This window comes from Dromiciops gliroides, chromosome 2, assembly GCF_019393635.1.
Source record: "Dromiciops gliroides isolate mDroGli1 chromosome 2, mDroGli1.pri, whole genome shotgun sequence".
In the NCBI taxonomy this organism is placed as follows: Eukaryota; Metazoa; Chordata; class Mammalia; order Microbiotheria; family Microbiotheriidae; genus Dromiciops; species Dromiciops gliroides.
Window position 1 is genome coordinate 9,374,127 of NC_057862.1, and position 25,911 is coordinate 9,400,037.

At 45.1% G+C, this 25,911-nt stretch overlaps 1 protein-coding gene across 3 annotated transcripts in view; it reads left to right on the top strand.

Moving 5' to 3' along the window:
- The window catches only part of C2H10orf90 (chromosome 2 C10orf90 homolog), a 251,954-nt gene that overhangs the window by 203,480 nt on the left and 22,563 nt on the right, over window positions 1-25,911 (top strand). For all 3 annotated transcript variants that reach the window (XM_043986524.1, XM_043986525.1, XM_043986527.1), the window contains 2 exons: window positions 11,591-11,793; window positions 12,824-13,004. In XM_043986524.1, the coding sequence (XP_043842459.1) occupies window positions 11,591-11,793; window positions 12,824-13,004 (384 nt within the window). The remainder of the gene's footprint in view (window positions 1-11,590; window positions 11,794-12,823; window positions 13,005-25,911) is intronic.

Consider the following 25,911-nt stretch of genomic DNA (forward strand, 5'->3'; position numbering starts at 1 on the left):
ATTGTGGCGGGGGCAGAGTCTGGTTTCTTTCCATCCATCATGGTGCCTGGAACATGGTAGGCACTTCATAAATACTTGCCTGATTGAATGAAAGTAGCCCTATTCTCCAACACAGAATTCTGCAGGGAAGCTGGCCACCTGAGCTACCACCAAGAATCTTGCTAAAGGACTGACTAGCAAGAGGCACGGCTAAGGAGACGTTTGTAGGGGTCGCCACATCTCTGTGCCGTGACCAAGGAGGAGGCTAGTCTCCCTCTTAGCCCGGGAGGTGAGGGCTTGCCCAGAATGGGATTGGTGTGGGATGGAATTAGGGTCAACTTGATCATGAGTCATCCCAAAAGAATTACAAGACTCAGTGACTCAGTTTCCCAAGTTTTATTGCAATACTGTGGGTGACCACAGGGAAAGAACCAGAATAGTGGAAAGGTATCTCTTGAATAAGGAAAGGAAAGACAGTTATATTTATAGTATGGATACATTGATTATCAGTCTCATTATAATAATCTCCACCTTGAGGAGGTACAAGGGAGGGCCTGTCCTACTCATTATAATATTCTTCACCTTGGGGACATACAGGGGAGGGCTTATCCTAATTTGAAGTTCCTGTGGTCCTAAGCCACCCCTCCCCCCCAGGCGGGTACCTTTTTCAGTGGAGGTGTGTTTTGAAGGTTTACATGTCACAAGGTGAATCTGGGGACAAATTTGGCCTTTTCTGCACATGTCTCTTTCTGATTCCCATGCTTAGTTTCAAAACTTCTTCATTTTTCATTAGAATTTCTCTAGCCTATCATTTTGTTTAAGGTCTTCATGGCCTAGCTCCCTCTGTTCCCATTGTGGGTACTGATTACTATGGGTAAGAGAACTTAGTATCCTGACTTGTAAGTTATCCATTAACTGGGGTCTGACTCCCACTTAGAGCTCAGATCTGAATTAGAGCTTGGGTCTTAGGTTTTTCTGTTAACCCTTTTTTCACCTCTTACATCAGGTTGTTCCTTCTTAACAAGGTCCAGAAGGGTTTCAATACAAAGACACGGAAGAACAGGGGCTGAGGTGTCTGGGAAGGATTCTGGCCTGCTCCAAGAGGCTGCATGGGGGAGAGAGAAGAATGGTCACTGGATACTTGGGGCTAAGTAGAGGCCATGGCCACCTTTCCTGGAAGAGGAGGGAGGGGGTCACCCCCAGCCCCAGGAGCAGGGCAGGTCTACGTTGACCTGACAGTAACAACGAAGAAGACTGCAGGGTGATGTGATGGATATGAAAGAAGAACCCCCCATGTGGTGACGCATGTGGGCCCAAGGGATGAGGCCAGAAGCAAACCAGTGACTGTTCTTGGGAATTCCCGCATGTCCAGAGAGAGGCAAAAGGCGTTGGGAGCCCGGGACGGGGGTGCAGCCGAAGGAAGACAAGCATTTCAGAAGGGAAAGGTGATTTGACTGGACTTGGGATCAGGACGTCATGCCCCCTCCTACTGGCCTCCCCTTCCCTTCAGAGCACCCAGCAATCAGGATGCCATCACCCTAATTTTAGTAGGCAAGTTAATTGAATAGGATTCCATAGAACAGTCATAGCATCAAAAGCATTAAATGCACCCAGAGGCAAAGCCCTTCCCAGAGGCAGAAATGAGTGTGGCCTGGAGTCCATCTCACACTCTTTATCTATTTCTCTGTGGCAAAGGCAAAATGAATGCAAGTCTTCTTCCTGGCCTGGGTTTTTACTTATCCCCGGGGCTCAAAGAAGAATATTCCTTTCTTTACACAGTCAGAGCTCAGACTGGACACTAGAGAAACCAGGCAAAAGAACCACATTTTCCCAAAGAACTGTGCTGTCCACAGAGCACAAGAACAGCCCATCAACAGGCATTGATTAAGCACCTACTCTGTGCCAAGCACTAGGCTAAGCTCTGGGGCTACAAGAACAAGGAATGAGATCGTGGGTATTTGAAAGGAGGACAGCAGGCACATAGGCAAGGACAGCCAGCATGTGAGATGTGTACACACACACAGATATACACACATATGTATACATGCACATAGACATAGACAGGGCAGTGCACAGAGTGCTGGGACTGGAGTCAGGAAGACTCATCTTCCTGAGTTCAAACCCAGCCTCTGACACTTACTAATTGTGTGACCCTGGGCAAGTCACTTCACCCAGGTTGCCTCAGTTTCCTCATCTATAAAATGAGCTGCAGAAGGAATTGGCAAACCCCTCTAGTAACTGCCAAGAAGGCCCAAATGGGGTCATGTAGAGTCAGACGTGACTGAAAAACAACCAAACAGCACCCATGTGTGTGATATATACATCGATTAACATAATTTATTTTTATCTGTGTATTTTATGTGTGTATGCATATAGTGAATAAAAACAAGGTGACCTGTAGTGTGAGGAATAAATGGTGCAAGGTACAGGGTTCTTGAGAACTCCTGGTGTGGAAACTCCTTTGTCCTTTGCAGCTTGTCTCCTCACTGTTCTAGAGGGGACAAGACAGGAAGTAACTGCCCACGGTTGCACGTTGTGTCGAAGGCAGGACTTGGGATTGTAGATTTAGAACTGGAAGAGACTCAGAGACATCTAGTCCAACGCCCTCATTTTTCAGATGAGGAAACTGAGGTCCCAAGAGGTAATGACTTTCCCAAGGCTTCATAGGATTTGGGGGGCTCAGAGGAACAAACTCGACCACCTGAGACTTCCTGACTCCGTGGCTTGCTTACACCCTTCCCACGATGTCCCACGGCCTCTTGGGAAAACAGCCCCCGTTTGAGATTGGTCTGAACTTTTTCTCTTTTTTGCCTTTTTTTGTTTGCAAATTGGAACTGAGTCAGAATAGAGAGAACTGAGTTCCCAGAGCTGGGAGATGGGGCAGTCGTTTTGCATACCCTGAATTATTGCAGTCTTCCAGATGCTTAAGACATCCAGCTCTTAGGAACAGACTCCTGGGTGTGGGGTGGGTGACTATGAGTGTGTGTGTGTGTGTGTGTGTGTGTGTGTGTGTGTGTGTGTAGGGGGGTGAGTATGTGGGTGGGTATGAGTGTGTGAGTGGATGTAAGTGTGTGAGTATATGGGTTTGAGCGTGTGGATGTAAGTGTGTGAGTATATGAGTGGATGTGAGTAGGTGGGTGGATATGAGTGTGTGAGTGGATGTAAGTGTGTGAGTATATGGGTTTGAGTGTGTGTGTGTAGGGGGGGTATGAGTGTGAGAGTGGATATAAGTGTGTGAGTATATGGGTTTGAGTGTATGGATGTAAGTGTGTGAGTATATGGGTTTGAGCGTGTGGATGTGTGTGAGTATATGAGTGGATGTGAGTAGGTGGGTGGGTATGAGTGTGTGAGTGGATGTGTGTGTGAGTATATGGGTTTGAGTGTGTGGATGTAAGTGTGTGAGTAGGTGGGTGGGTATGAGTGTGTGAGTGGATATAAGTGTGTGAGTATATGGGTTTGAGTGTGTGTGTGTGTGTGTGTGTGTGTGTGTAGGGGGGGTATGAGTGTGAGAGTGGATATAAGTGTGTGAGTATATGGGTCTGAGTGTGTGGATGTAAGTGTGTGAGTATATGAGTGGATGTGAGTAGGTGGGTGGGTATGAGTGTGTGAGTGGATGTGTGTGTGAGTATATGGGTTTGAGTGTGTGGATGTAAGTGTGTGAGTAGGTGGGTGGGTATGAATGTGTGAGTGGATATAAGTGTGTGAGTATATGGGTTAGAGTGTGTGTGTGTGTGTGTGTGTAGGGGGGGTATGAGTGTGAGAGTGGATATAAGTGTGTGAGTATATGGGTTTGAGTGTGTGGATGTAAGTGTGTGAGTATATGAGTGGATATGAGTAGGTGGGTGGGTATGAGTGGTGTATGAGTGAATATGTGTGTATTGGGTGAATGTAAGAGTGTGTGAAAAAAACACAAAAACAAAACAAAAAAAAGTATGTGTGAGTATTTGGGTGGGTGTGAGTATGTGAATGTGTGGGCGGATATAAGAGTGTGTGTGTGTGTGTGAATGTCTGGGTGTGAGTGGGTGGGTGGGTGGGTGTGAGTGTGTACAGACTTTAGTTCTGCCCCCTCCTCCAAAGCATACCGAGTTTTCTGTTCCTCCATCTCCAACTCTGTGTCCATATAATAGAAAAAGCAGCTCTGGCTCCTTGTCCAATTATGTTCTCGATATTCTCAGAGGGGTTTGTGGATTTCCATTTTGCCAGAATCAGCTAGACAAGCCCAGATATTGTCCATGAGAGCTGCCTGCTGTATTCCCCACACAATAACCTGGAAATTTACCCCAGAACAGGAAAAACCAGTCTCAGTCTATCTTTTCCTCATCTTTGCATGAAGCTTGGGAGGCTTTTGGTGAAGATCATGGGCCGGCTGGTGGGGCCTGTTTGGGGGCAGGGGATGTCTGGTGGTTTTGTTTACTCCTCTAGCCTCTCGCCATGTTCTTTCTCGCCTGCCTCAGCCCAAATGAGATGGGTCTTGCCCTGGAAAGCCACATGGAATGGATTTCTCTTCCAGTGAAGGGCCCAGTCTTCCAGGAAGGGAAGAAAGGGCAGGGCATTTGGGGTGGCCTGTCTCCACAAGACGGATCCGCACGAGGACCAGTTTTGTGGCTGTTCCTTAGCATCCACCAGAAACCTTGTTTTCTACAACAGAAGCTCTGCCTCGCTCCCTTTTCCAGGGAGGAAGTGCTTGTCGGGCCCCCCCTTCCGTGGCTCCCTCATTGATGGCATGACAAGTGGCCTGTATCCCCTCAATGTCTGCCCTCTTTCATTTCCCGTTTCCTGAAGCCAGTGGCCAGGGCTCTCTGGGTTTATGTTTCCCAGCTTTCTGCCTCCCCTCTATTTTTGGATGTATTGCTTCTGTTTGTACAAAACCTTTTTAATTTAATATAATCAAAATCATCCATTTTTCATTTCATACTATTCTCTCTCTCTTGTTTGGTCATAAACTGTTCTCCTTTCCAAAGATCTGAAACATAAACTATTCCTTCCTCTCCCAATCTACCTGTGGAATCACCCTTTATGTCTAAATCTTGAACCCATTTTGACCTTATTTTAGTATAAGGTGTAAGATGTTGGTCTCTGCCTAATTTCTGCCATTCCAGTTTTCCCAGCAGTTTTTGTCAAATACTGGGTTCCTATCCCAGAAGCTGGATTCTTTGGGTTTATCAAGCAGTACATTACTAAAGTCATTTACTACTGTGTCTCCTATGTCTAGCCTATTCCATTGATCCTTCACTCTTTTTTTTTTTTTTTTTTTGCAGGGCAATGGGGGTTAAGTGACTTGCCCAGGGTCACACAGCTAGGAAGTGTCAAGTGTCTGAGGCTGGATTTGAACTCAGGTCCTCCTGAATCCAGGGCCAGTTCTTTATCCACTTCGCCACCTAGCTGCTCCCCTTCACTCTATTTCTTAGCCAGTACCAAATAGTTTTGATGACTGCCACTTTATAGTAGAGCTTCAGATTTGGTACAGCTAACCCACCTTCCTGTGCATTTTTTTTCATGAGTTCCCTTGATATTCTTGACCTTTTGTTTTTCCAGATGAATTTTGTTATTATTTTTTCTAGCTCTATAAAATAATTTTAGGTAGTCTGATTGGTATGGCACTGAATAGGTAAATTAATTTAAGTAGAATTGTCATTTTTATTATATTAGCTTGACCTATCCATGAGCAATTAATAGTTTTCCAATTATTTAGATCTGATTCGATTTGTGTGAAATGTGTTTTGTAATTATGTACATAGAGTTCCTGGATTTGTCTTGGCAGGTAGACTCTCAAGTATTTTATATTGTCTACTGTTACTTTAAATGAAATTTCTCTTTCTATCTCTTGCTGCTGGACTTTGATGGTCATGTATAGAAATGCTGATGATTTATGTGGATTTATTTTATATCCTGCTACTTTGCTAAAGTTGTTAATTGTTTCAAGTAATTTTTGAGTTGATTCCCTAGGATTCTCTAAGTATCCATCATATCATCTGCAAAGAGTGATAGTTTTGTTTCCTCCTTGCCTATGCTAATTCCTTTTTCTTCTCTGATTTCTAAAGCTAACATTTCTAGGACAATATTAAATAATAGAGGTGATAATGGACATCCCTGTTTCACCCCTGCTCTTATTGGGAAGGCCTCTAATTTATCTCCACTGAATATAACGCTTGCTGATGGTTTTGGGTAGATACTGCTTATTATTTTAAGGAAAGCTCCGCCCATTAGGAATGGGTGCTGTATTTTGTCCAAAGCTTTCTCTGCATCTATTGAGGTAATCATATGATTTGGGTTAGTTTTCTTATTGATGTGGTTGATTATATTTACAAGTGTGTTTTGTTTGGCTTTTAAGATTAAAAAAATATCATTGACAATTCTCCCTCTTTCTGACAATTGACTTCTAAAATAAAAGAGAAAAAAGAATTAGAAAAAAAGAGGAGAAGCCCAGCACAGCAAAACTCAGCAATGTATCACAAAACAACCACTGAGTCTGCCAGTATAAGTGATCCACACCCAGGGTTCTCCCTGCTCTGCACTGAAGAGAGGCAGGAGCTCATTCTTTGAGACCAATGTCCATTATAACAATTGCACCATACAGCTCCATGGTTTGGGGCTGTCTTCTCGTCATTGTTTGTGTTCCTTTCATCCAATGGTTTATGTTTTTAAAATAAGGTTTAGGACTTAGAAAGAGTAACATGAAAGTATAATCCATATTCAACATCCAGAGCAGCCCCTATCCTAAGGGTTTGGAGAGTTGGCATTCAAATGTCCTTTGATAGAAATTCCACATTAAAAAGAAAAGGCCTTAAAGGTCTAAGTGACCTTTGGCATAAACTCTCTGTGACGCAGTTTACTCTTCTGTAAAATGAGGGGATTGGATATATCCAAACTCCTCCGAACTCTACAGCCATGAGCCTACGAGCTGCCTAGCCCATGAGAGAAGGGCAGAAGCTGTGTTTTCCTTGTCAAGGGAAACTCCCAGGTGAGAGAATTCCCTTTACCAAAGCATGTTGGCACCTTCCCTGCAGCTGAGAGAGTTGCCTGGGTACTTACTGAGAGGTAAAGTGATTTGTCCAGGGTCAGCATAGACCTGGGTTCAAATTCTGCCTCTGACCCATACTATCTGTATGACCCTGGGTAAGTCACTTTCCAAGACTGAGTTGCAGAAAAGGGGCCGATTTGCATTGGCGGAGGGAATTTCCACACCTGAGAATACACTGATGAAATGGGTCAGATCCAAATACAACAACGACAATAATATCAGCTGGCATTTCTATAGGACGTTAAGGTTTACGAATAGCTAACGTTGCTGTAACACACTAAGATGCCCACTTTGTCAGCTGAACCGCAGGGATCATGATGGAGGAATCATGGATTTAGAGGCTGGAGAACCCCAGACACAAACACAGCCTGGAACACTCTGTGCCAGCCCTCCTGAGCCTCTCTGCCTGAATCCAATGAGAAAGGGCCACAGCAAAATTGGTCATCTGGCCTAAGGTTCCATAGGTCAGAAGTCACTAGTCCAAAGATGTAAACAGACTTTTAAGGGAGCTAGAGAAATACCAGCTGTTATTACCCCATTTTATGGATGAGCAAACTGAGACAGATGGGTTCACTGTGATTTTCCCCACAGGAAACTGAAGTGTTGGGAACAGGACCCAAACCCTAGGAGCTCTTTGTGGAATCCGGCTCTCTCTGACATATTGTACAGTGGAGCCTAAAGCCCAAATGGGATATAGGGGCCTCTGTGGACTTCTCATGTTCATGATATTCTGAAAAAATGAATGTTGCTAACTACTCTTCCCAAGCATTTGACAAGACTTGGGTCCAATGTGCAAGGAAATAATTTGCACCTCATGGCTTTCTGTGTTCTTATCCAGGTGTAAAGAAAAAGAGAAAACAGCCCCTTCCCCCTAACATCCCCCCTTTCCAGATTATGTATTTAAACTCTGAGGTTCACCCATGTCTTTCCATCCAAGTGATAATAGAGAATTTGAAGGCTCTATCTCCATAACTCTTTGGAGGTTGTTACCCTCCCTTCTACCCTAATGAACTTCCGAGAAAGTCCCTGTAGCGGTATAGACCACACTTGGAGGAAATGGGTTGGGGGCCAGAGAGCTGCTTAATGGCCTGAGTCCAGGACTCAGAGCTCAGGTACCTGGGGCCCAGCTCTGGGACATCTGGGTAGAGCTGCTAGAGTTCATGCACAAGACACGGGGTCTCTATCAGGTCTTTTAGTATCACTTTCATTTTATTTTTGGTAGAAACAAAAGCATTTTCTGGAAGTACCGCGATGCAGCAAGGAGAGCAGTGTGTGGCTTTGTCAGCGTCCCCACTGGGACCGCCGCCCCTAAACGAGTTCGTGCCTGACGTTCCTGGCTCTCCAAAAGCTGATTATCAGTCTAGCAAGTCTTTGACATCTCCAGAGAGTCAGCCACAGCCATTTCTGAAATCCCAGGCCCCCTTACCTGAGGGTAGCTGTCCCCTAACAGCTTTGCCTCCCTCTGCACAGGAAGAGATTGAGGGGCCAATAAAAAGCCATTTCCCCCAAGGTAAGCAGCCAAGAAGGTAGGCCCTAGATAGTGCTGTTGATAACGTTTACATTAAGAGGTAAGCAGGAGCTCTTGTCCCCCCAGAGGGCTGGATGCTGTGTCTGGCTCGGCTCTGAGCTGCAGCCCCATACAGGTAACGTAACCCAGAAGCCAAGGCCTCTCACGGAGGCTTAGGGAGCAGTCAGAAGGGTGATGCCCTGCAGCTCTCGCCTCAGAGGAAGCTCGGATGTATTGGTTCTATTGCCCTGCCCCATACACAGCCTAACAATGCCCCACAGTCAGTCAGCTAACCAACAAAACTCCTCCCTCTGACTTGCTCCTTCCCTCTCCCTACTCCCTCCCTTTCTCTTCCTCTTTCTTCTTCTTCCTCTCCTTTCTCTCTTTGTCTCCCTCTCTTCCTTTCTCTTCCTCTCCTTTTTCTTTCTCATTCTCTCCCTCTCTTCCTTTCCCTTTTTTACTCTTTCTCTCTTCCTTTTCCCTCTCTCTTCTCTCCCTGTTGCTCTGTCTCTCTCTTCCTCTTTTCCTTCCTCCCTCTGCCTCTCCCTAATTCTCTGTCTCTGTCTGTCTCTCTGTCTCTGTCTGTCTCTCTCTGTCTCTGTCTCTGTCTCTGTCTCTCTCTCTCTGTCTCTCTCTCTCTCTCTCTATCCCTCCCTCCCTATCCCTCATGCCTCCTTGTGGTGTAGAGGGGACCCCTGAGCATCAAAGGCCATTCCAGAGGAGCCCTAGCTTTAGCAAGTCCCAGAGAGATGGAGAGAATCCCTGTACAGGCTCAGAAATGGGGTGGGCTTGGCTGAGCTCTGAGCAGGCCCCAAAGGGGCTCCCTCGAGGTTCTTGGCCCCAGCTGCTCTCTCCAGCATGCAGCCTGATGAGGTCCCAGATCTCCATCTGGGCAAAGGCCATAGATGTGAGACTGTGTTGAGGGTCAAGTGTCATGGGCTGATGCTGAGTTAGAAACCAGAGGTTTCTCCCTGGCTTCCAGAATCCCATTTTATGATTCAGGATCATTGAGGCCTTTTGGAAGGGAAGTCGAGAAACAGTTGAAGGCAATAAAAAGGGAGGAAGTTGTTTGCTTATCCCACATTCTGCCCCTTCCTGGGCAAAGCTTTCAGAGCTCTGCCATCCTCTCTACCACTGCCTTCAGGTCTGCAATCTTTCCCTGCACAAATCCATCATTCAATCAATAAACATTTATTAAGCACCTACTACGTGCCAGACACTGCTAAGCACTGGGGACCAAAAGGAGGCAAGACAGTGAAATGAAATGAGATGAGGCCCTTAGCGACTTATGGCCAGTGTAGGACGCCCCACACATTAATGGGCAGAGGTGGGGATGCTGACCATTATAAGCATTGGAGGGGGAGGCAGCATCTTGGTCAGGGGCATGGGTGGAGGGCAGAAGAGGCTTGTGGGATTGCGATGACCTCCACCTGCCACATCCTTGACTCATGCACTGCCCTTGCAGGAATGGGAAGAGCGGGAAGCTTGGTCTTTGCAGAGATGCCTCAGGAGCTGGTGCTGTCACTTGCCCATCTATGGGAAGTTACATGAGGGCAGGGCCAGGATTTGACCTGACCCTGATCTCTCAGAGCCCCGGGCAGGACCTTTGGTGATTTCACTGACACGGGGACCTCCCAGTGTAAAAGCTCCCTCCACTGTGGCAGACACCCAACTAATCTGTGACCTAAAGTCTTAGAGGTAAAGTGGCTTACCTGGTTCCCAGAGCCAATATGAATCCAAAGCAGTGCAGCAACCATTGTACTGTGGAGAGAATTAGGTCTTTGGAGGGACAGGGTCTGGGATCAAATCCCGACTCTGCTACTTACTGCCTGAGTTGTTTTGGGTCTCAGTTTCTCTCTCTAGATAATAAGGGGATTGGTCGAGATAACCCCCAAAACCTCATCTAGTCCTTCCCTGCTCCTCCCTACTCCAGGGATGGTCTCTCCATTGGGCCACACCACCTCGCATTGGATCTGTAGTTTGGGGCAGTCATGGAGGGGGCAGGTTTGGGGGACTGCACTGTGTTGTCAGTCACACGTAAGGTGCTCCTGATGAGGACAGGTGAAGGCCTGGGGTTTGGAGTCTGTCTCCCAGTATCTTTTGTATTGCTACCACTGTTGTCATGTGAAAATTTGATGAGTATGCAAACCTTGCTTTTATCTAATATATTTTATGTGAGCTTATTTATGTTTAACATAAAAACATTAAGCAGCACAGAGCCTTGCCCAGATCCCTGGGGCACACCCCAGGGAACTCCCACCACATCAATGTTGGACCATTAGCAATCGTGTTATTATTTTTTTATCAATCGTTACCCTGATCTGTCCAGCTGCGTGACTAGCTGGGCATGTGTCGTAGGCAGGACCTGAACCTGGCTCTTTCAGGCTCCGGGCCCATTTCTCTCCCTGGGTGCCCATCATCAGGGCCTAATCAATACTTATTGGTGATTGATTCCATTGTCATCCTCCTCCTGCTTTGCACAGAGCCCAGGCTCAAGCCCAATCACAGCAAGTCACTAGTATGGATGCCCTGACTTCTTGAACTTTTTCCTAAAGCGGTGCCAGGCTAGACTTCCAAAAGTTCATTAACAAAACTGTAGAAGAAAATCACTCCAATTAATCACGTAAAGTCGATGAGATTTGGGGCCAACAAAGTGGAGGGAGGAATCATGAAATCTCCCTTGTCTGTCTTCTGCTGTTAGAGCAGCAAACAGAGGAGAGATGAATACACTGTCCCCCCCAATTGAACTGGAATAATTATGAAGGATGCTTTGAGAATAAAGCTCACAATAGAATGACGGTGTTTTGGGAGAAATTGAAGTCATTTTTAAAGCAAAAATGGAGGTGGAGATCAGGAAGAGCTCATTAGCATGCCCTGGAGTCTGGCTTAATGAGAGATGCTCCCTGGGACCCCAGGCAGCCGTGCAGGGCCGTGATCAGAGACCAGATCCTTCTGCTTGACGAGACCCATTAACGCACTGCCGACTTTTCATTGTCAAACCTGCTTTCTGTGTCTAGTGGTGCTCAGGCCCCGGGCAGCACCTCCCAGGGTGCCCTAAATGGATTTGTGTCTTTCTCTTTTAGGGGACTATAGATGCTGTGACCTGGTGGTGAAGCTCAAAGAGCGTCAGAGCCCCAGCAAAGAAAGGGGGACGGTCCCAGAATGCCCAGCAGCCCCCTCAGAGCCCATGAGCCCGGAGAATCCAGACAGCCCCCCGACACCAGAGCAGGATGAGTGCCCTGAGCCAGAGATCAGCGTCTTTCCTGCCCACTCCCTGACCCTGAGGGTAAAGGCTGCAGTGCTGCTTCTTCTATGGGAGGTCACTGGGGAGCTGAGTGCACATGTGCTGCTGCTTTCCCAGGCCCCTGCCCTCAGACCTTTGGGATTGATGGCAAGGTGGGAGGGGGTCTTGGAGGAATCTTCTCTACCTGAAACCTGCCCTTGCACTCATTCTGCTCCAAAGACCACTGGACAGGACAAACTCGAAGAAGGGGCCTTGCATGGGGAGGCGGAGGACCTGGGCTGAAGCCTAGTCCTGCCGTGGTTACCTTGGGCCAGTTGTGTGCCTCCCTGGGTCCCTGTAAACTGAGGGCATCAGACCTAATGATCACAGTGGCTTCCTGTTCAGCCCTATGACCTCTGACACTGACGATGGGACTGGCAATGGGTTGATTTCACACCCCTCCCCCCATTTTATTTCAAAGATGAGGATCCTATGACCCAAGTGGTCAATGGAAGAGCTGGGGTTAGAACCCGGTCTCCTCTGGCTATAAACCCACCCCTCCACCACTGTGCCCTCTGCCTCTTCTTGTCTCCTTGGGTAGCCACGGGCTTCTCCCTTGAAAAGATGAGCTCATTCTGCCCCCCCGCATGTGCACGACACTGTGTCTCCTCTGGGCTTGAAGGTTTCTTCTTTGCTCTTGATCAGTATGTTTTCTTAGACCTCTTCCACCCACTACAGCCCAAGAGGACTGTGAAAGCCTTCATTCCTTCCCCACCCAGGCCTCTTGGTTGTACAGAACTGAGGACCACCCAGGCTTCCTCCACTGTAGATGATAAATGTGCTCGAAATGAATGGGCTGGGAATTGGTGTTCTCCCTGCCAGCCCAGATGCAGGTCCCCGTGTTAGACCCCACGGCCACACGGAGAGCTCGCTCCTTTGGCTCACCCTGACAGTCCGGGCCGAGGTAGAGCGGGGCGGGGGCAGTGTTCAACCCTTGCACCATGCTCTCCCTCTCAACATCACCCTCTCTAGGCTGTCCCCCAGATGTCTGGCCTCTTCCCACAACAGTAAAAATGTTCTCTGTCTCCCTCAGGAAGCTCTCGAGGTGCACAGACCTCAGTTTATCTCTCGTTCGCAAGAGCGGCTGAGAAAACTCGAAAGCATGGCCCAGCAGAGGAAAGCCCAACATGGTGAAAGCCCCAGGAAGAAAGCAAGTCCCCTGCCCCTCCGCGCGCCCAAGAAGAAGCAGTGCACCGTCCCTCATCCTCTCAGCGGTGAGTCTCCCACCCACTGTGCGGCCCTGTCTGGGACGGGTTTCCAGAGAATGGAGAGAACACTGGGGGAGACTCGTCCTGGGAACTTCCCCGTGGAGGGTGAGAATCCTGCCTGGACGTTTCCGTGGGAAGCGAAGCGTGGTTTTTATTTACCTTTTCCCAAAGCTGCCAAGTGCAGGCCCTCACACGCAGGTGTGCACGTAGGGCCCCCAGCTGGAGCAGCGGCCCATCCACCCCTCCCTCCCTCCATGGCCAGAGCTACAGAGCAGTGGATGCTCCTTTTTCAGCCAGGGAAGGGGCATGAGGAAGAGGCATTTGGCCTTTCTTTGTCCTGTGGGCAGCTGCTACAGCCTGGGGGCTTCTCCTCCTGCTGATACATGTCTTGGGACCCATCTGGGCTAATCCTTGGGAAGCAGACACAGCCTCAGAGCTGTCACTGGTCCAGGGCATCGGCAAAGGGGCCTTCTTCTGGTTGTAGCCATCATCATTTCTTGGTGCCTCCCTTGAGGTCCCCACCCACAGGATGCAGCCACTCTGTGGGCTGGTCATTGTGGTGGCCTATTCTCCCTCCTCAGTGTTCACAGCAGTACAGGCTGGACTCCCTGGTAGACAGGCCACCATGGTGCAGGGATACTTATCCCCTTGTCCCCACACCCAAATGGAATTTGCCCTGGGTGTTCAGATTCCTGGTGTTGTCTATTACTAATGCCCCAGGGCATCTATGGCCTGACCTGATCATCTCTTTGGCTTAGCAATGAGACATCAGGCAGGGACTCTGGGGGGGAAAGGTATCCCATACCCATGGCCCAGTAGTTGGGCTATAATCTGTCATCCTGACTCATTTGAGAGAGGGGAGCCCTCTTAATTTTTTTTATTTTTAGTGAGGCAATTGAGGTTAAGTGACTTGCCCAGGGTCACACAGCTAGTAAGTGTTAAGTGTCTGAGGCCAGATTTGGACTCAGGTACTCCTGACTCCAGGGCCGGTGCTCTATCCACCGCGCCACCTAGCTGCCCCGAGCCCTCTTAATTTCTACTAACTGTAAGATAGATATGAAGCAAAGAGGGAGATGCATGTATACATAGTATGTCTACAATAGCATTGCTGTTTGGAAATGTCCTTACCTGTGTGGTGCTGGGGTGTGGAAATGTGGACAGATCAGGGTAACGACTGATAAAAAAAGTAATAACATTATTGCTAATGGTCCAACATTGATGTGGTGGGAGTTCCCTGGCGTGTGCCCCAGGGATCTGGGCAAGGCTCTGTGCTGCTTAATGTTTTTATGTTAAACATAATAAGCTCACATAAAATATATTAGATAAAAGCAAGGTTTGCATACTCATCAAATTTTCACATAAGATGACAACAGTGGAAGCAATACAAAAGATACTGGGAGACAGACTCCAAACCCCAGAAGGTCTCAGCACACATGAGCAATGGGATGAATCTGGTCAGGTGAAATTCAGTAGGGACAGAAGCCCCCTTCAGAAGCCTAGCTTGGATGAGGCATGGCTAGATGGGAGTTTGTCCAGAAAAGGTCTCTGAGTTGTAGTGGTAACCAGCTCCATGGGTCAGCATTGGATCGTGAGCTCCTTGGGGACAGGGATCGACTTTTGTCTTTCTTTGTGTGTGCCTGGCACATAGTAGGTGCTTAATAAATGTTTGGTGACTGACCATCTGTGACTTCAGGTGGTGGTGTCTAGGAATAGGGGCTAGCCCTGCTGTTCAGACTATACCCAGAGTGTAGTGTCCTGTTCTTGGCCCCAAGGGTCAAGAAGGCCATGAATCAGCTGGAGATTGAGCAGAGCCGGGCATCCAGGATGGCCAAGAGCCTTGAGCCCCTGCCGTACGAGGGTCTCTGCTGGGAAGGGAGAACGACTTCCTCTTCTTCTCTGCTTTCCAGCCTGGCTCCACCCAGCCATGCACCCTGCATTTCAGCCCCGCTGGCCTGCTGCTTTCTGCTTCCCATTTCCCAGGTCTTTGCTCAGGCTGTCTCCCTTCCTTCACCTCCATTTTTAGAATTTAGAGGAAATACCACCAGTTGATAGGATCATGGGTCTAGAGATGGAAGGGACCCTAGAGGCCATGAGGAAACTGAAGCTGAAGGAGATGAATGGACTAGATGCAGTTAGGTGGTACCAAGAATAGAGCCCTGGGTCTGGAGTCAGGAAGACCTGAGTTCAAATCCAGCCTCAGGAACAACTAGCTGTGTGACCCTGGGCAAGTCCCTTAACCTCTGTCTGCCTCAGTTCTCTCAGCTGTAAAATGGAGATAATAATAATGGACCCACCTCACTGAGTTGTTGTGAGGATCAAATGAGATAACATTTGTAAAGTGATTAGCACAGTGCTTGGCGCATAGTAGGTACCATATAAATGCTTATTTCCCTTTCCCCACCTAGCATAATGCCTACAACATAGTAGGCTCTTAATAAATGCTTGTTGATGTGAAATGACTTGGAGCTGGGAAGACTTGATTTTTGAATCCTGCCCCAGACACTCCCTATGTGAGTTTGGAAGGGTCCCTCATTCTCTCCAAGGCTCTTTTCTCCTCTGTGAAATGGGCGTATTAATTGTTCTTATCTCATAGAATTGCTATGGAGATCCAATGAGATAATTAGCTTTGGAAACCTTCACGTGATGAATGAATGTCAATTATTTTTACCATCATCATCATGATTGTTATTTTTAAGGACATTGCCAAGCCCCCAGTGATTGCTTAATGTGGTAAAGTAGCTTCGGATGCCACGGGACACACATGCAGCCAAGCCGCTGGGCTTGCTGGCCTGCTACACGCTTATCTCTGTTCTCTTTCTGACCCTCCTGTTTGAACTCTCAGGGTGAATGTTTATTTGCTGGGTGAGTTTGTTGCCTTTCCCTTCCTGCCTATTTTCTGAGATCAGCTAAACAAGATAATGTCTGAATCCTTAACCTTGGATGAACCTGGAAGAAAGGGAGAGAGAAGATTGAAGGCCTCCTTCAATGAACGGATGATACGAATTTTGTCTTTGACAAGTCTGCCAGCAACAGGATGGCAGTCAGATGCCCACATTGTCCTCCCATGCTTACTTCATCCATGGCCTGCGTGCTTGAGTGACCCCTGACCGCGGTGTCAAGGAGGCTTTGGGGGTTAGGTTGGTTGGTTTGTTTAAAAAGAAAACATTCTTTCTCTCCAGCACTGATGGAGCGAGCGTGCCTGGCATGGCTACAGCAGAGCCCCAAAGCCAGGCAGTGGCAACTGGCTATGCTTGGCAAGGCAGGGAACACTACCTCTGGTGTCCATGGGGCTGTTGACCTAGAGTTCAACCGGGTCTCTTCATAAGTGAGAAAACTAATTCTCAGGGAGGTGTGAGTGACTTTGCCAACGGAGGTGAGAGAGGGAAACTTGAATCCACAGTCTCTGAGCCACTCCAAGCCGGGGCTCTTTCCATGATGCACACAGCCCATTCACTGGAAGGATGCTCTGGTGGATCAGGCAAGTCTGACTAAAGTGAGAAAGGCTAACTTCCCATTGGCTGATGAGGCATAGAAGCATCAATTCTAGTCCTATGGCTGAGGCAGACACAAGGAGGATTGATGGCAGGTTTGTACCCAGTCACCGAAACCTCTCTGAACCTGGATTTCATCCTCGGGCAACTGAGAGGTTTGGTTTAAATAATCTATGATCCTGTGAACAGAAGGAAACGTGAGAGCAAACTATGAGGTGGTTCTATCAGCCAATAAGGACCAGTAAATGGTTTTTCCTACCTGGGATTCCAAGGAAGGAGCAAAGGAAAGACAGACATGGGCATTGAGCCCTTACTGTATCCCAGGCACAAGCAAAAAGAAAGATAGTGGCTGCCCTAGGGGAGCTTCCGTTCCTGCCTCTTCAATCACAACAAAAACAATAACAAGCATCGCTATTATTTTTTTTTCCATTTTACAGATGAAAAAACTGAGGCATGCAGAAGCAAAGTGACTTACCCAGGGTCATATAGCTAGGAAATATTTGGGACCAGATTTGAACCCAGATCTTCCTGACGCCAGAGTAAATTCCTGTTTCTCTGTCCCATGTTGCCCCTCCAAGGGTGTGATTTGTCCCCTGGACTACCCAAGTCCACTTGAACATGAGCCACATGCAATGTAGAAAAAATGGTCATCTTTTGAAGTGTTAGCTGTGTGACCTTAGGTAAGTCACTTTTCCCTTCTGGGCCTCAGTTTCTTCAGCTGAAATGGGGAGACTGAGCTAACCTGATTGCTAAAGTCCCTTTCAGAATAAGGCCAAAGAACTGTTTGACTAACCCCTTCTTCCCCTGTAGCAATGCTCCATTTAACCAAAACCTATCTAGAAGTGGCTGCATGTCCTATTCATCCCCCTTCTCCACCCCCTAATTGTGTTGCTCTTAAAAATGCAAATACTGTGGTGGATTTTATTATAAACCCTAGTAACCATTAATCAAAATAAGCATTCACACAAACACAATAAAAATTAGGTTATACACAAAATCATAAGCTTCAAGTTACGTGTATTTTTATAATCTTGTGTATTAGCATTAAGCAAAAGCATCTTGTTGGACTCCATCTCCTTTCCCAATCTCGTTTTTGTGCACATTATTTCTAATCACTTATTAAGCACCTATTGTGTTCCAGGACCTGTATTAGATTCTAGCAGCCCAAAGATCAAATGAGAAATGGTTCCTGCCCTCAAGGAGCTTATGGGTATGTTGGGAGTGAGTAGCAAAACACGGCGTGTGAGAAGATTAATGTGTCCGTGATCGCTGGAGATAGAGAGAGCGCTAACACTTGGGATTATTGAGGTGGTGCAGTGGTTAGAGCACCAGGCCTGGAGTCAGGAGGACCTGAGTTCAAATGCAGCTTCAGACACTTACTAGCTGTGCGACCCTAGGCAAGTCATTTACCACCCCCCCTGGCAACAGTTTCCTCATCTGGAAAATGAGCTGGAAAAGGAAATGGCAGGGGCGGCTGGGTGGCGCAGTGGATAGAGCACCAGCCCTGGTTTCAGGAGGACCTGAGTTCAAATCCGGCCTCAGATACTCTTCTCTTTGTTGTTTCTTATAGAAATATCATATTCTGCTACATTAACATTCCACAATTGGTCTAGCCATTCTCAAATCATTCAAAACAAAAGTTTTTATTTATTTTTAATATTAATGAGGAAAATGATAAACACCGATCTCTTCTCCCATCATTAGGCTCCTTAGGGTGAGTCTTCCTGAGGTATTCCTGGTTCCATGGGTCTAAAGTTTGTCACTGCTATTATGCCGTATCACACGGTTTTCCAGAAAGTCTGGATCTGTTCAAAGCCTTACTAAAAATACTGCAACCAGTGTGCCTGTTTCCCCACAGCCCCACCAGCATCAATTCTGATCATTTTAAAGCATCTTTGCACATTGGGAAGAGGTGAGGCGGCACCTCAAGGTTGTTCGAATTAATATTTATCTGATGATTAGAGTTTGAATAGCTTATCGAGTGGTTATTGACAATCAGTGTCTCTTCCTCCTAGAACTCGCTTTCTTGAATGATTGGGGGGGTCTTTCTTAAAAAGATTTCTTCCCAACTTCTTCCTTTCTTTTTTTATATTCTGGCTTGTGTTCTGGTCTAAGCTTCCATCAACAGGAACATTATATCAAAAACCAGCTAGCTTCCCAAACCACCACTCTCTTCCCTAGGCTTCTGGGACTTTCCAAAGAGATCTGCACCCTGAAGGGATGTCTCTTTGGGCTGGAAAAGCCACAGAGAGTTCTGAAGACAGGTCTCCGGGGGATACTCCTGAAGACTCTGTGGCAGGACTCACTGTGCTGGAGTGGCTCAGAGACTCGCTTCTCTTTCCAAGAGTGGGGTACATTCTTTTTGACATCTGTTATGATGCCCCAGTGTTGGCGCATGGAAAAAGAACAAGCCTAAAAAAGACAGCCCAGTCATGTTTGCTCTGGAATATGCTGAGCAGATGTCATGGTCTGAAATAACCAGGGAAAATAACAAAGGCAGGAAGATGAGGAAGGGAAGGCTTTGCCCATACAAATAAGCCCTGAAAGGTCTAACTGAGGCAACTGAAGAAAAAACAGAAGGAACAGTGAGCTGATAAAGGAGGCAGAGCAAGGCCCTTGGCAGGAGCTTGCAAAGAAGTGATGTTGCCTCTGGAAGTACCCAATGAGTATCCTCCTGCCCGGGCTACCTGGCATCTTGGGACTCGATAGCAGTCTATTAGCTTACCTTATTAGCAAGTTTAAAGGGCAAGTGTATCTAAGGGCCTGTTTTTTCATAAGGACTGCTATTTCGACCCTCCTATGAGCCAGTAATTTGTGTTTCAATCACATTATCAGACTGTAGGCTCCTCATTGACCAGAGTTATCTTAGTTCATCTTCTACTGGTGAAAAGCCATGATGGTGAAAGCAAATAACCTCCCTTCTGTCTCAGATGCAACTTTCTCTCCAGTATCCATTCCCTTTCTTTCTCCCCTCAGTTTATTAAAGATTTTGCTAATGTAACTCACACATACCTTCTGTATCAGGTGAAATTCTATATCTTGTCCTCTACCAGGGGTGACCATGAGCTCCCCTTATAAGCATTCAGGCTCACAAGGCTTCAGAGCATAGAAAGGAAAAAGAAAGGGTTTGTTCACATGTCAATTCATAGTCAAGAGATTGTACCTTTAAGTAGCCAGCCATCCTCCCAGATGTTGTAGAGTTGTCCTAGGTGGGACTTCAGCAATCCACTCTGTGCCACCTTGCTCTTTTGTGAGTTCTCTTATAATGGCTATTCCCTACTACTCAGCGCAACTCTAGCTAGTTCCAGGTTTCAGCTCTCTAATGGTGGTTGGTACTGCAGGGACACTGGAGCCTATGGTAACAGCCTTACATTTCCTTCTCACCTCCAGGGCCAGAATGTACTTACTCTTTTGAGTCCTCTTACTGTTTAACACTCAGATCTTATAGTTCCACCTTCTTCATAGAGTTTCTTCAGATCACTCTGAGAACACCTCTTTCTTGCATGGTCCCATGTATTTTCCTCTCCCTGTACCCTCATTGTGGATCTCTTATTTCTTCTGCTCCCCAGTACCTGGGCTGTGTCTCCCACTCTTACCAGCACCATCTTGTTTGGGGTTCAGAGAAAGCACCCTTACTTCCTTTCCATATATATTTCCACTTCCCTTTGGTACAGATGGGTCTGATTATGCAAACTTCCCCAGGGAAGCTTCTTCAAAGATCTCCAAGAGGGAGGGGAGAGGAGGAGGGGAGCCAGCATCTCCCAGAGCCTCTCCTCACATTGGCCCCTGTGACTCATTGGGGGAAAGGTTCAGCAGTCCTTCTCTGGACTCCGTCCAGTTCTTTGTAAAATGTGTCACCTAGAACAAAAAACATTCTCTAGATGTGTAAGTCTTACAGCTGCATACTGAGACCTCCAAGAATTTAGGTCATTAGATTTAAAGAGTTTTGTGAAGATTCCTATTTAACCATAAGCTCTAACAAGATTCAAGTTTTATTCCTTTCAGAAGTGGCCCTAGGGATTTCCATATGACGCATCCCTGATTGAATTTCTTTGCTTCTTCCTTATCTTCCAGTGAGGACACTGTCATTAATATTTATTAGCTTTCTCAGTGAATCAGAATCTTTCATGAGAAGAGTGATCTCACTCTGTATAGCTGTACATAGCCAGCCATCTTTCATTGTTTTGGAGTTTCTAATGCCAGACTTTGATACTTACATAGATTTATGCCCTCCTCAGTGTGGGGCACTCCTTCACCGGTATAGGTTGCAGCAATTCCACGTTTTTTCTTCCTGTGCAATTCTTGTTCATGCCCTCCTATGAATGTGCCAAAGAGAATCTACCCAATATCCTAAAGTCTGTAATATCCCATAGGTATGAGGGCATTACCCACATTCCTCTAACAATTCTCCAATTTGCTACCAATGAGCTCACCCCCTGGAAATTAATGTGTGACATTCCAGTCATGCGTTTTATATTGCCATCTATATACCAACCCTTATAGAACCAGAGAATCTCAGAGATGGAAAGAAATGCAGTCCCATTCAGAAGCCATCTTGTTTAACCCATGGATGGACAATTATCCACTCCACAACTGATGTGTAAAGTTACTTTCCAATCTGTCTCAAGAATGATAATCAGGGGTGTAGAAAGCCACCATATTCCAAGGCATTCTGGGCCACTTTGAGTTGTTTTTATACCTCAAAGACTTTTTCTTTTTTTCAGCTCCAAATTTTCTCTGTCTTTCCTTCCACCCATTGAGAAAGCAAGAAAAATAAAACCGATTATAAATGTGAATAGTTTTATAAAACAAATTTCTTCATTAGCCATGTCCAATAAAAAAAAGAAGGAAGAAAGGAAGGAAGGAAGGAAGGAAGGGAAAGAAGAAAGTATGTTTCAATCTGACCTCTTTCTTTTTTACTATAGTTTATTTCCTCCCAATTACATATTAAAACTATTTTTTAACATTTTTTTTAAGTTTTGAGTTCCAAATCCTGCCTCCCTTCCTTACTCCTTTCCATTAGATGGTAAGCAATCATATGTATAGGTCATACATATGCAATCATGTAAAACATTTCCATATTAGTCATTTTGTACAAGAAGACTCAAAAAAAGGAAAAAGAAACAAAGAAAGTGAAAACTAGCATGCTTCAGTCTATGTTCAATCAATATCAGTTCTTTGTTTGGAGGTGGACAGTCTGCTTCATCATTCTTCATCATTAGTCCTTGGGGATTGTCTTGGATCATTGTATTGTTGAGAACAGTTAAGTCATTCACAGTTCTTTATCAAACAATATTTTTCACAATATTGTTTTCACAATATTCATTTCATAATGTTCTCCTGGGTGTGCTCACTTCACTATACATCAGTTCATATAAGTCTTTCCAGGCCTTTCTGAAATCATCCTGTTTTTAATTTCTTCTAGCACAATCACATTCCATCACTATCATATACTACAGCTTGTTTAGCCATTCCCAAATTGATGGCTATCCCCTCAACTTCCAATCCTTAGCCACCACAAAAAGAGCTGCTAGAAATATTTTTGTGCAAATAGATCTTTTTCTCTTTGGGGGCATGTCTTTGGGATATAGCCCTGGCACTGGTGTTGCTGTCATTCTGTACTCTTAAGTCCATCAGTTCTCTATTTGGAGGTGGATAACGTTTCTCATTGTTTGGAATCGTGGTCATTATGTTGATAAGCTGTTAAGTATTTTCAGGTAGATTATAGAATATTGTGTTACAAAATTGTTCTTCTGCTTACTTTACTCTGCATCAGTTCACACAAGCCTTCCCAGGTTTTTCTGAAACCATCCCCTTCATCATTTCCTACAGTGCAATAGCATTTCATCACATTCATTTACCATAGCTTACTCCAGTTGATGCACCAATTGATGGGCATCCTCTCAGTTTCCAATTGTTTGTTACCACAAAAAGAGCTGCTACAACTATTTTTGTACCTATGGATCCTTTTCCTCTCGCTCTTTCTGTCTCTCTGTCTCTCTCTGTCTCTTTCTCAGTCTCTGTTCCTTTTTCTGTGTCTCTGTCTTTGTCTCTCTGTCTCTATCTTTGTCTCTGTCTGTCTCTATCTCTCTGTCTCTGTCTCTGTCTCTCTGTTTCTGTCTGTCTCTGTCTGTCTCTCTCTGTCTCTGTCTGTCTGTCTGTCTGTCTGTCTCTCTCTCTCTCTCTCTCTCTCTCATATGGTCCTAGTAGCAATATTACTGGGTCAAATGGTACACACAGTTTAAGATCTTTGGGGACATAGTTCCAAATTGTTTTCCAAATGGTTGTACTAGTTTACAGCTCCACCAGCAGTGCATTAGTGTACCTGTTTTCACACACCCCTTCCAGCATTTGTCACTTTCCTTTTTTACCATCTTAGCCAATCCAATACATTTGAGGTGGTATATTAGTGTTGATAGCTTTAATTTCTAATTCTAAAAACTGCCTATTCATATCCTTTAACCATTTGTCAGTTGGAGAATGGCCCTTATTTTTATAAATTCAATTCAGTTGCTGTATATTTGAGGAATGTAGCCTTTATTAGAAAAACTTACTGCAACGATTTTCCCAGTTTCCCAATTTTCTTCTAATTTTAGCTGCAATTGTTTTGTTTATGCAAAAACTTTAATTTTATATCATCAAAATCATCTTATCTTCTGTGAACCTGTCTATCTCTTGTTTGGCCATGAACTCTTTCTTTATCCACAGAACTGACAGGTAGTTTCTTCTTTGCTACATTAATTTGTTTATGATACCTCCTTCACCTCCTGTCTAAATCATATACCCATTTTGAATTTATCTTGGTATTCAGTGTGAAATGTTGGTCTGTGTCTGGTTTCTGCCAAACTATGTCCCAGTGTTCCCCAACAGATTGTGTCAAACAGTTAAGTTTTTCCCCCAAAGCCAGGATCTCTGGGCTTATCAAATACTAGGTTATGTGCCTAATCTGTTATGCTGGTCAATTGATTTATGACCCAGTACCAGATTGTTTTGATGACTAAAGTTTTGTAGGATAGTTTGATATCTGGTATTTCTAGGACCCTTTCCTTACCTTTTTTATTGATTCCCTTGATATTATTGATCTCTTATTCCTCCAAATGAATTTTATTATTTTTTTTATTCTATAAAGTGATTATTTGGTAGTTTGATTGGTATAGAAATGAATAAGTTAATTATTTTAGGTAGAGTTGTCATTTTTTAAAACTTTGGCTCAGCTCATTCACAAGCAATTAACATTTCTCTAATTATTTAGATCTGTCTTTATTTGTGTGAAATATTTTATAACCATGTTCATATAATTCCTCTGTGTGTGTGTGTGATGGCATGTAGACTTCCAATTACTTTATATTGTCTTCAATTATTTTACATGTAATTGTTCTTTCTATCTCTTCCTCCTGGGTTTTATTGGTAATATATCGAAATGTTGACATTTTATTCCAGTCTATTTTATATCCTGAAAATTTTCTAAAAGCTGTTCATTGTTTTGACTGTTTTTTTAGCTGATTGTCTAGGGTTCTCCAACTATATCATCACATCATCTGCAAAAAGTGATAGTTTTGTTTCTTCGTTGTCTGTGTTTATTCCTTTTTATTAATTAATTTAATTAATTTTTTCTTGTCTTTTTGCTATAACTAACATTTTTAATACAATGTTGGATAATACTAGTGATAATGCCCATCTTTGCTTCACCGCTGACCTTATTGGGAAGACTTGGAGAATGCTTGTTCTTACTTTTAGAAAGATACTACTTATCATTTTAAAAAAAGCTCTATTTATTCCTCTGCTCTCTAGTGTTTGTTCATTTGGGATTTTTTTGTATTAAAAAAAATTTTTTGTAGTAAAAAAAAAGAATGAAAGAAAGTGAAAAATAGCATGCTTCAGTCTATGTTCAATCAATATCAGTTTTTTGTTTGGAGCATGTTTCAGCATGGATGCTTTTTAGGGGTGTTCCAGGAGTTGTCTCAAGGCACCCATAAATAAAGAAACTTATCTTTTCTGCACTTTATATGGGGCAAATCACTGGTGAAGACCTTCAATGACCATGAACCTCCCCCACGACATCACTGAGCAGTACCATGCAATTCAATTTAACATACATACACAGTCTGCTTCATCATTCTTCATCATTGGCCCTTGGGAATTATCTTGGATCATTGTATTGTTGAGAACAGTTAAGTCATTCACAGTTCTTCATCAAACAATATTTTTCACAATATTGTTTTCACAATATTCATTTCATAATGTTCTCCTGGGTCTGCTCATTTCACTATACATCAGTTCATATAAGTCTTTCCAGGCCTTTTTGTGGGGCAATGAGGGTTAAGTGACTTGCCCGGGGTCACACAGCTAGTATCAAGTGTCTGAAGCCGTATTTGAACTCAGGTCCTTCTGAATCCAAGGCAATGCTTTATCCACTGCTCCACCTAGCGGCCCCCCCCCCCCCCGCAGTTGTTTTGCTTTGTTTTGTTTTTAACAGAAATGGGTGTTGTATTTTGTCAAAAGCATTTTCTGCATCTTTTGAAATAATCATATGTTGGGTTTTTCGTGGTTTTGTTATGTATGTGGTCAATTATGCTTATACTTTTCTTAATATTGAACGATACTGTAGTCCTGGAATAAATCCGGCATGGCCACGGTGTGTATATTTGTGGTATATTGCTGTAATCTCCTCGCTAGTATTTTATTTAAAAATTCTGCCTCGATGTTCATTAGGGAAATTGGTTCGTAGTATTCTTTATCTCTCTGTTTTGACTCTCTAGTTTAGGGTCAAGGCCATATTTGTATTCTAGAAGAGGTTTGGTAGGACTCTCTGCTCCTTGCTCTTTCATTTGTGACCACTCTGTGCCCTGGGACCCACAACTGGGTAATGGGTGATGGCTGCCAGGTGGCACTTGTTTCTGCTCCCAGCACTGGCTCAGGGTCCCCTGGGAATTCTTTCTGCTCTGCTGCCTCCTACACTGGTATTCAGTCTCAGTCCCCTTACCAACTCTGGGTGCTAGAATGATCCCCTCAGATACTGCTATACTGTGCTCCTGGCTAGCCCTCACCCTAGTGTCCACAACCATCTCTCTCTCTCTCTCTCTCTCTCTCTCTCTCTCTCTCTCTCTCTCTCTCTCTCTCTCTCACACTACCTCTCCTTCTCCCTAAGCTCCTTTAGGCTAGAAAAATACCTGATATTCTTTTTTTTGGTGGGGCAATGAGGGTTCTCCCTCTCCTTCTCCCTAAGCTCCTTTAGGCTAGAAAAATACCTTATATTCTTTTTTTTTTTTTTTTTTTTTTTGGTGAGGCAATGAGGGTTAAGTGACTTGCCCGGGGTCACACAGCTAGTAAGTGTCAAGTGTCTGAGGTTAGATTTGAACTCAGGTCCTCCTGAATCCAGAGCCAGTGCTTTATCCACTGCGCCACCTAGCTGCCCCCATACC